The sequence below is a fragment of the Perna viridis genome, chromosome 5, assembly GCF_037379345.1.
Source record: "Perna viridis isolate PV_CMFRI_1.1 ecotype Kerala chromosome 5, ASM3737934v1, whole genome shotgun sequence".
NCBI classification, from domain to species: Eukaryota; Metazoa; Mollusca; class Bivalvia; order Mytilida; family Mytilidae; genus Perna; species Perna viridis.
The window spans coordinates 33701410-33714397 of NC_142449.1; the positions used below are offsets into that span (position 1 = coordinate 33701410).

Sequence of the window (12988 nt, forward strand, 5' to 3'; positions counted from 1 at the left end):
TAGCCATTAATCAGATTCACCAAAAATTAAGTTGAATGCATCATAATCCACAAATTGCCAAGATGTCATCCTTTTTAGCTGGAACATTGTATTTTACAAAGTACTTATTTTTACTTTATCTAACTGTTTTCTATCCCTGATTCATGGATGATTTTCTATGAGGTCTGCAAACAATGCAGATGTTGGCAAAATCAGAAGTAAATATACAGTAAAAAAAGAATCGTAACAGTAAAATTCAGATTTGAAATAGCCGAATTCCACTAATAACTGAAAAAAAATTATCCCAGCTGATTACGCTTCCAATTTAGTTTAAATTTTCACACTCAGCTGCACTTCTCTCTCCATTTTTGTCTTTTACTTGTTTAAAACAAAACACATTTTAAAAAGAACTCTTTCCCCAAGTTCCCTTGAAAATTAACATGTATTTCATTGAGTCAACACCCTTCTAACCTCATGCTCAAAAATTTTACACTTAAAAAATTAAACCACACAAAAAACTTAATTCAACTATAACAAAATCACAGCCCCCCCTTTTTTTCAACTTCCTTCATCCTAGTAAATATATCAATATCTCTCACACTAATTTCAACTTGAAAATTCCTATAAAAACAAAAGAACATATCTGAACTGTTAGATTGCTAATGATAAGCTATAATATTACATAACCAGTTAGACTTAACAGAACACTGAGGCAGCATTCTTCATGATTATGACTCTTAGACAAAATACCATGGAAACGAGGTTGGATCTAAAGATAAAAGATGTTTTGGTAAGATTTCAAAGTGTTTTTCTCTAGCGATAAAGAATCAAGCTTATTTGAAAAAAAATGGTTACTTAATGAAAAACAGTATTGTTTTATTTATATAGAAGATATAGATACATGTAGTGTGTGTACATGTACCTACAGTCAGGGCAGTTGTATTCATTCATGGATTGCTTAATGATATATAGTATGGTTATTTCTACATGTATATGCAAAATACAATATATACAAGTACATGAACCTACAGCCAGGACAGTTGTATTCATGAATTGATTCATGATACATAATATAGTTGGTCTTTACTTAATGTCTGGAAGTATTCATCATATATATTGTTGAACAGGACCAAAACAGATGGACATACATGTACCTGTCTTCAGACTGACTGTGACAAAAAGCCACTTTATGCTATTAATTCATCGAAAAATAGCAGGGTTAGATCCACAGATTATTTTGGGGGAAGGGTGGGAGGGGTTTCCCAGGCTAATGTTAGCTCATTTTGGCCAAAATTTCCATGATCATTACAAAATCGTCCGACAAAAGACCCCCAGACCCTTGACCAGCCACATGATTGTGGCAATGACTTGGAACAAAAGATTGTCAATTGGAAATTCTATAATTTGATTAAATAAATGGTGTGGATGTAGGGCCTTATGGGGAAAATAAAATCTGGGATTCCACTTTCCCGTTACCAAGAGCAAGTAAAATGTTGAAGTGGGAATGTTGTTTATTGTGTTCTACTTCCCATATGGCAAGTAGTCTAGAAAACTGAAGTTTTGAAGGATTTGTTACATTCAGAAAGTAGACTTTAACTTGTTGGAAAGTTAATTTTAATTTGGAGTTTTCCCATGGAAACCTAAAATTTTCAAAAATCCTGGAATGATGCAGTGAGCCAGTCATTTTGTAAAGAGTAAGGTCCCCACTTCAATAGCAGTAAATTTACAACATTCAGGCTTCATACACTTCTTAAGACTGTGCCCTCTTGTCAGAGTATTGTAAAAATTAATTACCTGAACAAGTTTTTGGCACAGACTGCTTTATACCCCTTTAACCTGAAACTTTGAATACAACCATTATTAATAAATAGATTAGCATTGCTACACTTTGTCTTTGAACAAACACTATAGCAATTTAGGGTAAGTAAGCATTAACTTATATGCCCTTCAGATATATTAAGATATAAATTTGTTTGAACAGACAAATTATAAATTAAAATGTGTGGTCACAGGTCTTTCTTTTATCTGGTTGGCTATAATATGATCAAAAGTAACACACTGTATAAGGCAACTGTAATGGGGTTAATATTTTCTTTGAAAATTTAAAGGTCAAGGACTTTCAGATGCAAGATTTAAAAAAAATGTCTACCTTAAAAAAAAGCAGCCAATGAGAGAGAAGTAATTTCTATGATGATTTTTACAATTTCGAAACAAAAGATCCACTGCCAAATTTGATACAGGTACAATGTACACGATGTATGTCATATTGTGAAAGTACTTCAATTCATAGATACCAAATTTCGTGGATTAGGAAAGAAACACAAATTCATAGATTTAGGAAATCGTGGTTTAGAGATATCCAGTATAAACATCAATGGAAATTTCCTTTTCTTTGGGAACCAAATATTTTTGGTTTAACCTAATGGCTAAAACCATGAAAACTAGTACCCCACAAACAATAGTACTTTGACAGTAGGTCTATAAACAGCTGATTTGAAATCGGTATTTGCAAGGTATCTGTAAGAATTGTTCTGGAACCATGCAATAATTCACTCATAAGATTTTCCTTCGATCCTGAGTGAAACAAGGCATCCACAGAGTGCCATTTGCAAGAACTAATGCCATACTACATGTAGTTTGCAATGATTATTTGTTTATCACAATTATAACACAAAAGAGGCTTTAAAAGTGAAGTTAAGCATTTCAACATGTCATGTAATCAATTAATAATCAATTACTGTTGCCAGTAATCTTTCCCCTCCCTGGACTGGCATTATCTTATATGAGCATGTAAAAGTGCTTTGCATGTCCACCCAAGGTACAAACATGAAGTATATGTTCATGCCTATATCTCAGTACAAGCAAATCTTGTAACCATAGAAATGCCTTTATCCCTGTGCAAGCAAATCTTCAAACCATAGAAATGCCTTTTTTCCTGCGCAAGCCAATCTTCAAACCATAGAAATGCCTTTTTCCCTGTGCAAGCAAATCTTGAAACTTTAGAAATTATATATGTACACAGTACATGTTTCTTATGTACTTTTATAATCTACTGACCAGTTTTGACAAGAGCTGCACCTACGTAGACCTCGTACCATGACCTACTGAATATTAGTTAGGAAGAAAGCTTTATGCAGTATATAACAAAAATTCAGTAAAAATTGTCGACTAGCCTAAACAAAAACTGAGACTGGTTAAAAGGTATTCAGGATACGCCAATCCCAATTACTATGTTAACAGTTTTTTTTTTCTCACAATATGCATCCTACATGTAGACGAGAAAATTTCCTTTTATAGACTTAGCAGAAAATGGTGATAGTATTCAAATAAAGGCCATTAGTCTCATGACATAAGCAAACCAACAACGTGGGCTGCATGCACATGAATAATAATTTATTGAAATGTAATACAACACAAGTACATGTACTTTAATGAAAAACTAACATGTTATCCTTTCCTCAAATAACCCCTTTCAGAAAACAAAACTACCTGTCAGTTAAGATTTTATCTATAAATATTTTGTAAATATGGAACCCCTAAAATATTGCTACATGTATCTTTGCAACTTTTCATAATTTATGGTTTACATGTACTTAATTTCCATGTTAACAGGCAGTGCTCTTCCCTGGCTAATGTAGTGCACTTGAATTGAAGCATTGTACTATTTAAAAATTCAATTCGGTAAGAATGCACATTGACCACCGTGCTAAAAATTTGAGAAAAGCCCAATAAAAGTAAGCTGTAAAATACTGCAAGAGCAATGTGCTATTGAAAGTAAATGGGAAGAATTAAGACAGGCAGATTGCAACATCCAGAATAAATGTAGCTTTCTGACATTTTACTTGATATTCTTTGTGATAAGATCTTTATATATATGTAGGCCAATTAAATTTCTAAGACTAACAAAGGTAGGAACAAGGTCTTATCATTTCTCCTTTCTTTGGGTATTTTCTTCTCATAAAAAACATAATCCATCTTGGCAATGGCAAGAACATTCAGGATGATAAAAAACTCAGTTTAAAATTTCCAAACCTTTCAAACATTATGAAGATATTGTTCCCATAAGACCTTGTACATATTCCAGTTAATTCAACAACCAGAAATTTACCAACCTGAATCTAAAACTTCGAGAGTTTCTTGGACTATTCAGGTCCAAGTCAGTTATATTATCTCCAGAAGAAGTTCGGCCAATTTTATCCAGATTCTCACGGGAACCAGTTATGGTGCTGAGATTTTCTCTGGAACCACGCAATAATCCACTCATAAGATTTTCCCTCGATCCTGAGCGAAACAAGGCATCCATAGAGCGCCATTTCTTTTTCATTCCTTTCCTTAATGACATTTGGAATCAATTAAACAAAACACAAATACACACTAATTCCCAAATGTATTTCATAAAGCTTATATCTACACTAAAATTTTAATGATAAAAACAAACCATAATTCTAGGAAAAGATCCAATACAGAAAACCACTTCAAAAACAGAATCATCAGAAAATTACACACACACACAAGGTGAACGGAAGATCAGAACAAGAAATATAAGGTACATTCCACACGGCTTGTATTTCACATCAATCAACCAAAATAGAAACACACACGTTTTTAAAATAGACTCCTTGATTTAATGAAGGAAGAGAGATACACCATAACGACAGGCAGCTGCAGTGTGGAGATTATTCCTCAAGTTCACACACAGAAATACTCATAAAAATATTTATATCTACCAAACAACCTTCAAATGATACAGGTATATTCCATGTTAAGATTACACAACAACCTTTGAACTGCAAGTAAGTAAAATTAATTAGCTACACATCTCACACATGATCAATGTACACTTTATCAGTTTGATTACATCTTCAAATGTACTCAACTTTCATTGGCCCTTGCATAATTTTAAAAACCTGGTTCATTTCCTGACTCTCAATTACAAATAGACAAATAAATGTATAGTGACCTAAAGTACTGAATACACATCCAATAAAATATTCTATCAACAACTGAATAATAAGGATAATCCTATTTACTAATCCCTTTGTTAAGTTATTATAATCCAATTACGAGACAAATCAATATTACAGGTCACCTTAAAACAAATAAACTAGTCAAGAATCCTCAATTTCGCAATTTCACGTTCAGTAATTTTATGCCACCTGACTGAAGACATCTATCTTTGGTTGCCACAGGCTAAACTTCTTTTTTCCTCTAATACATCAAGGCACTAATGTTATGTTTCACGTCTACCTTTTCTACACAATATCCAATCTAAAATATTTCCTTTCATATTACAAATGTTTCAGTAAAGTTTTATAATAATTTCCTTATCAGGTATTAAAAAAAAATTTAAATACAGATGAATATCCATATCTTCTCCACAAGATAGAAATCTTGCAGTGCGTAAAATTACATTTAGGCAAATGTCAACGACTTCACACCTTGGTCAGATGACCCAATCTTACACATTTTTGCCTTTTATTTTGTCGTCATTGGGAGAAAAGTTTCTTTGAAGAATATAAACTGTCTATGAAAGGAATGTGGGATGAAAACTGTACAGAAATTGATGAAATGAAGTCAGTATTCCCTTCATCAGGTGACGGTTTGACACAACAGGTATATTCAACAAAGGGCAGGTTTAAGCTAAATTAAGCCTTTTATACTAAATCATAGATATGATTGAAGAAATAATCTCTACCTTTCAAAGGAGACAAGTTTCTTTTTCAATTTATCAACTACAAAAATAACTTTAGAAGGATTGGACACAACCTTTAACACACAATAAATGTTGCAAACTTTAATATCAAGAAAACAAATACTAACTGAAAGATATCCCTTAAGTAGAGTGGATGATGCGGCTACAATAAATGCTTTCATAATTGGTAATGCAGACAAAAAGATTGCAAAGAATTATTTTATATACATGCACAGGTCAAAATGATTACTTCAGTAAAAACTGCATAATCATTATGAATAAAACATTTCAGAAGTTCCCCAATTTCATGTGTAGCTACATGTAGATGATCATTTAACACATACATGTATGAGAAAAATGCAAGATTTGAGCAAGTCACCATCTTCAGTCTCAGAACTGTACACAATAGACTAAATCAGCATCAACAAAGAGAACCGCCACTATGGAGGTTAAGAGAAAAATACATTGTACTGTGAAATATATATGGACAATACCAACTACCATTCATGAAAAGTTATATGGAACCACTGAATACAACCAGATGTATTCAGCAATCCAATACCCAAGTGTGATTGTACATGTAGTACTAGACAAAGAAGATAAAATTGCCATCCCATGACTGACACATGCTAACCTTAATGACATAATCCTATTCAGATAATGTAAATCACCAGAAAACAAAATACTTACATTACTCAACTGATGGAGAAAAACTATGGATTACATAGGGAATCTCAACTGAGGATAAAATTCCAATAGCCAGGAAAGGAATGGCAGGCAGGATTATATTGAAGTTAGAACTGAAGTAAACCATGATGGTCATCACCATCATTTTTGATAAAAACCCAATAGCATTCCAACTAGGTACAGCCATATACACGCACCCATGTATACATGTACATGTATTAAGACCAAACCACTACAAATAGACCATGCGATCTTGAACAATTTTTTTTTCTTGTTAACATGTACTTGTACTTTTACATAACCATAGGTCAATGATCCTAAAATATGATTGAAAACTACCAAAATATCAATACAGTTTGCATCAAAGGGTGGACAAAAAGCATCTTCAAACACTGCTACAAGTATCTTTTTGATACATACCAAAGTTTGCTTACATTTACATACATGTACAATGTAGCTGTATACACAATGAAAATGCCCTATTCTGCGTTGATTAAGATACAATGTACATTATGTAATATTCTTTTGTAATTATCAACTTATTCTACTGACAATGGCCAATGTCTTTTTTGCTATTTTCCTACATAAGTGTGCTTATTATTCAATAGCCATATATTTTTTTTTTAATTTTTAACCATCACTCCTTCCAGAAAATCACATAATACATATCAGTGACCCCCATCCCCCCCACCCCAGAATTACAATGTTGAGCTGCAAAGCAGTGCTTTCTGAAATAATTTCAATTGGAATGTAAATGTTCTGTGAGCACTGTGCTATAATTTTATAGAAAAGTCTAAAGAGCTGTGTAAAGACAGTACCTACTGTGCTATTAGCCTATTACATGCATTTGTACATGTATTTCATGTACACAAAATGTACTCTGTAATTCATGTACAATGTACATGAGGTTGTACAAGAATATCTTTATATACATTTATGTACAAACACAAACGGTAAATATTGAAATCAAAACTATAGTATTTGTTGCAGTTGATGGTTTTCAAATGGTTGTCTTACCAAACAGTTTCAATATACACTTCAAACATCACATAAGGACCTGGGCTACTTCCCCAGAATTCTGACCACAAATAGGGCCAATTTTAAAACTTGTTCAAATATCCAATATTTTCATTAGAGTAGAAAAAACACTTATTGGTCCCAAAAAAAAAAGCAAATTTGTGAACATTTTGATGGAAGAATAGTACAAACACTAGCAACCACCTCTACATTTCAGCTCGAAATTGAATAGTTTGTTGAGATTTTTCAAAAAAGCACCTTTGTAACCATAACAATGTACTGGGTTTTGCATTCTATTACCATATATAAGACAAATACATCATCTACATGTACATATATGAGCAAAAGATGTTTGGTAATGTGATTATAGGTGAAAGATGATAAAAATAAAATACAGAAACATAAAAACTTCAGTACTCGTCGCTTATCACATATGTTATGTAGTATCATAGCCCTATTGACATTACAATCAAACTATTTAGTAAATCATGGTTGGATAAAAGGTTTTTAGTTCCAGTCTAACCTTGGCATAATTTTATTTTCTGTATTTTTTGTTGAAATGTAATTATTATAATGTCAAATGAAGTTTCAATAACATTGTTATCGCACAGTGTGTATTATTCAAAATTTCATTTCATGACACCTACTACCCTAGTGTTTCCCCGATCAGCCAAATATATACCAGGTAACAGAGATGTCAGTAGTACTTTAAGAAGCGGGGAGAAAAGAAAAAGTAGCACGAAAACTGATGAAAATTTTGCAAGAGTTCACCTATTTTCGGAAATAGAATAGCGTAAAGGGATGAGCTAGTAGCCACCCAAATTTCCACATTGATGGCTTCTATTGACATCCCTGTATAATCTATAAGTGAAAAATTTAAATGCCCTGTTTTAGCATCAACTCATGAGTACTTTTCAATGAACAAAATACAGGGAAAGTCAGTTCATGTCCTTTACTAAAAACTTGACTTCATTTTCTATACTACATGTACATGTAAATTTCCCTACTTAACAAATAATGCACATCAAATTAATTATCAATATTTTTTAGGGTCAGATCTAATGATCACTAACATTTACCGGTACATGCTATAGAATGTAATGCCTAATATAGAAATTTCTTTCAAGCACTAATTGGTAAGAAATCTTTCCAATCAAATGATTTTTTGGTAATTTTATGCCTATACTATTCTTTTAACTTAAAAGTAGGTTACAGATGAATAGATACAATTATTGAGGCTTAACAAAAACTAAATTTGATTTATGGGTCTTTCAAACCCATATAATGGCAGATTTTAATAAATTTGAGTTCATTAACTAACAACATGTACATTGTACCATGGGAAAGGGGAGGTAACTCAACTTTCTTTACAGTACCAAATACATTAAATATAGGTTTATCATTCCAAAAATAAATTGATGACCAGAAAAGAAATCCTGATAACTAACAAATTTTCTCAAAGTTCACTTGACCTCCGAGCAGTCTGTTCAAATCTGCGTCAGACCAGTAGTTTTGAAAAACAACTGGTAAATGTACATGTACTAAGTAATTAAATTTGAGGTATTTCCGACTACAGTGTGCCTGACCTTCATTAGGCTAATACCTGGATGCAGCATGCTTATGAAGTATCTTCTGAAAGCCTTATTTGCTTCATATTTTCAGTATTAATTTCATATGACACTGCCATTTTCCTTTCTTGTGTAAAGATATTTGATTGGATGCAGTCAGATTGATGTTAATGCTGACAATCAAAGTGCAGTTAGCACTGGAGGTTTTCAATTCTTGTGAAAATTGTAACATGAACAAAATTTCAAAGAGTACATGATGTAAATTAAAACTGTGATCATACAGTGAATTTTAGTTATTATTTAGAACTTTTTTTCCCTTGCACATATAAACTGAATGTCAATCAATACTCTTCACTTCCTGTTTATTTATTGGAAAAATATTAATGATAGAACGGAAATTTTTACTGTTTAGTGTGTTAAATACGATACACTCATCAAATTCAACTTATCTATGTTTTTTTTTCGTCCGTTTTGGTCAAAATTCGGCAATGCAACTAATACTCCAAATTGACTAATAGCCCAAATAATACTGTACTTCTTAACAAATTACTGCAAGCACTAAATCCCCTAAATGCAAATTTATTACAAAAAATCTATCATGGCCAAAAAGGAGTCCCTAAAATCTTCAGTTGATTTGAAGACAAGATCTTAATTTTATTTGCAGATATAATAGAATATTACTGAGCTGAATAATACCCAGAAACATATTTACTGGATATGATGAGGTATTGAATGATATTAAAAGAATTACATTTTGACTATATTTTTGTGTTGTGTTTAGTTAGAAATACATGTAGTAACGAAGTTCCAGTGATCAAAAGGTGACATAAGGTATTTTGATCCTGAAGGATCAACAACCCAAAACGACAATGAGAAAATGTCCTATCTTGACTTGAAAAAACTAAATGCAACTTTATGTACAATTGCAAAATGTTATCAAATAGCTCATAGACAAAGGTCATGACATAAACTTGAAATACTGTATCACAATTAATTTTCCTTAGAAATTAAACAATCTTTTACAATGTACTTACATAACAAATCATTTGTACAATTTATGGGAACATTGTGGGGATTTTGTCAGACCATCACATCAGAGATTTCCTTGACCAAACCGCTTACTGTCTTTTATTTTTCACCAAGCATGTACATGTATGAAAGCAGGGATTGAATATTCCCAAAGCCTTCTGTCTGGGTTTTGATCTTTATAATATTACTTTCAACATCTTGTTTTATGAGATGGATCTAATTACAATATTTAGCCAAAGCATATGTACATTTTTTGTACATGTACATATGTACATGTACTTTTAAATCAAAATTATTTATTTTGTAGCACTTCTGCAAGTAATTGACTAAAATCATGAATACAATGTACATTGGCTACTTACTAGTTCATGTACAAATGACCTTTTTAATATTATCTCTATACATATAACATTTGCTAAAAATCATGACTCAATGTATATTGTATATACGTACACGTACATAATGTTTTTTATGATCAAGAAGAGCATGATTCACAAGAGAACCTGCATGTTAAACCTGAAAATATACCATGTACAAGTTCTTTGAGGCCCTAGTAGAGATGTTGACAAATATAATAATATCGTGTGTACAATATACCATGTACATGTGTAGCATGGTCCAGTAAATTTTAAGGAGTTCATACCAATAACAAGGACCATTTGCAGTCATAGCCCATTACTTTTACCTACGTGCCTCAAATTTGGTAAAAGGGTAAGAAAATGCCCTTCAAATTAAACAGTACGGAAACACTTAACTAAAAATCAATAATGCCAATGGAAACTTCTAAATGGCCCTTTCTTTTTGTATCAAGGGAGTTTCTATTGTACAACTTTTCAACATTTCAAAGAGTCAATAAACAAATGTACCTGTACAATATATAAATTGCTTCCCATGATTACACTTTCTTACCTGATTTTCTAATCTTAAACTTGTGTCAAATTTTATAATAAATCGTTACCATAAGTAAAGTTTAAAAAGACTGGGATGTGAAAACCCTTTAACAAATGATGTAAATACAGGACATACTCATGTATATTATACTGCCCAAAACATCTGTTTCCACTACAAGTATTTATCATTTTTCATAAGACTGCTCTGGACTCCAACCAAAATCTGGTCTTTCACCCATATATCATCTGATAAGTAATCAATGCTCATAAGGTTTTGTACTGCAATTTATTTCCTTACTTTTAATAGCTTTTTAATTCCAAACATATTAATGAGTCATAAGAGCATAAGAAATAAATTTGGTTTTTCCTAATATTACTATTTAAAAGTGGCCAGTGCATGCTTGACAAGTAAACTTCCTGATAAAACTGCAGATATTGTAGTAAAAATGGGAGGTACCATGCAATTTAAGGTACACACCTGTCTGGAAAGGACATGCTGTTTTTTAACTTGGGTTCATGAATGATACTGTAGGACTGTTAACTTTCTACCAAACCAACTTAAACTTTGGTGCAGGTGTTGCTGCAATCTTCATCCAAGAATCTGGGAAACTGGCAAAACAACTTCTCGGGTCGTCAGCTTTTCAATGAAATTTATCGAAAAATATACATGCAGATAATGAATGGTACAGTCGAAATGTTAAATTAATGTCTGTTTAATTGGGCAGTGTTTGTAAACCGACGCTTTACTACATTTGCAATCGGTATTTGCACATTTTCATTTGTCGCCGTGGATATTCACTTTTTCTTCGGAGCCTCACATCAACAACAGGTGCCCTTGTACTATTACGCAACAAAAGAATTCTATATGTCAATCAGCAATTTGATTAAAAAAGAAGTTTTAAATTTCTTCCACCATGCTACAACTTACTAAATAATATGTTTTGGGAATATCTTACTTTAGCTTCTGTGTTTTTTGCCATGAATTTTGTGCCGTGCATATTTTGCGTAGTAATTTATGATTATTGGTATTTTCGGAACTACAAGAAAGTCCCGCAGTAAATAAGGATATTTTGTTTACATTGTGAATATGAAAATAAACATCGAGATTCTCTTTAAGTATACCTTCTAAGGTTTGTTTCTGTTCAAGTAGTCAACATTATTGTTTATTCTTTTTTTTTGCAAATCAGTTGCACTTGGATTAATAATAGCTATTAATTTGAATTTAACCAGAAAATTGACCTCTGAACCTTGGGTACAAGTGGGTAGATTAGGACAAGTCGGATCAATGATAAATCGGACTTAAACCGATCGGACTAGAAACCATTTAGGAAATACAACTAGAAAGGCTATATTTTTAGAAATCTAACCACACACATAAACTCACACATATTATTGATCTATATTATTAAGTACAAATAGTTCAAAACACATTTATCTTATTTATTTATTTATTTTTTACATCGACTAGGATTTATTTTTCTTCATTATTTAAGTGTAGGTCCTTGCAAGAATCAGACAGTCGGTGAAACATGGTATGAACAAAATCATTTTAATAGTGTAATTTTGACTATTTGCACCAACTGAATCAAGGAAAACAGACATAATTTTCCATATCATGCTGGACCATTGAGTTACAATTTCATTGAAATGCACTGAAAATGAACATTTCAAGGGCAGATGACTCTGTCAAAAACCTCATTTTTCTAAGATTCTATTGAAAATTGTCTTAGCGAATCCAGTGATGCAGAGATCCAGTAATGGTCTTCCGAATAAAGAAAGCATGATTGAGTGAAAACATATTGTCAGATCCGTAGGGGTTTGACATGCATGTTTCTGATTTTTCCAATTTTGCCTGATTCTTACAAACACGTACACTTAACAAAACTTCAGATGTGAGCTACAAACAGATAAACATTTTGCCACAGGCTCTAGGAACAAAGATTTTTTTAATCACAGTCGAAAAACTGGGCATAGTAAGAACAACATTTAAAAGCAATTAGCGGGCATGTCTGGGAACACACATAATAATTCAAATATAGAAACAAAATTATTTAATGATATTTTTGTGAAAAAAATGGCCTGTGATCAAATTTTATAAGAGATTTTACAACATGGACTCCAAAAAA

At 32.1% G+C, this 12988-nt stretch overlaps 1 protein-coding gene across 25 annotated transcripts in view; it reads right to left on the reverse strand.

Moving 5' to 3' along the window:
• LOC148617168 (rho guanine nucleotide exchange factor 11-like) overlaps positions 1 to 11701 on the reverse strand; it is a 123056-nt gene extending 111355 nt beyond the window's left edge. For 10 of the 25 annotated variants that reach the window (XM_088584560.1, XM_088584596.1, XM_088584570.1 and 7 more), the window contains exon 1: positions 4092 to 4820. In XM_088584560.1, coding sequence (XP_088440686.1) covers positions 4092 to 4321 — 230 coding nt within the window. In that variant the 5' untranslated portion in view covers positions 4322 to 4820. Of the gene's footprint in view, positions 1 to 4091; positions 4823 to 11340 lie in introns of those variants that run through there. The other 15 variants (XM_088584568.1, XM_088584575.1, XM_088584573.1 and 12 more) reach the window with 8 other exon arrangements.
• Between the last annotated feature and the right edge of the window lie 1287 nt (positions 11702 to 12988).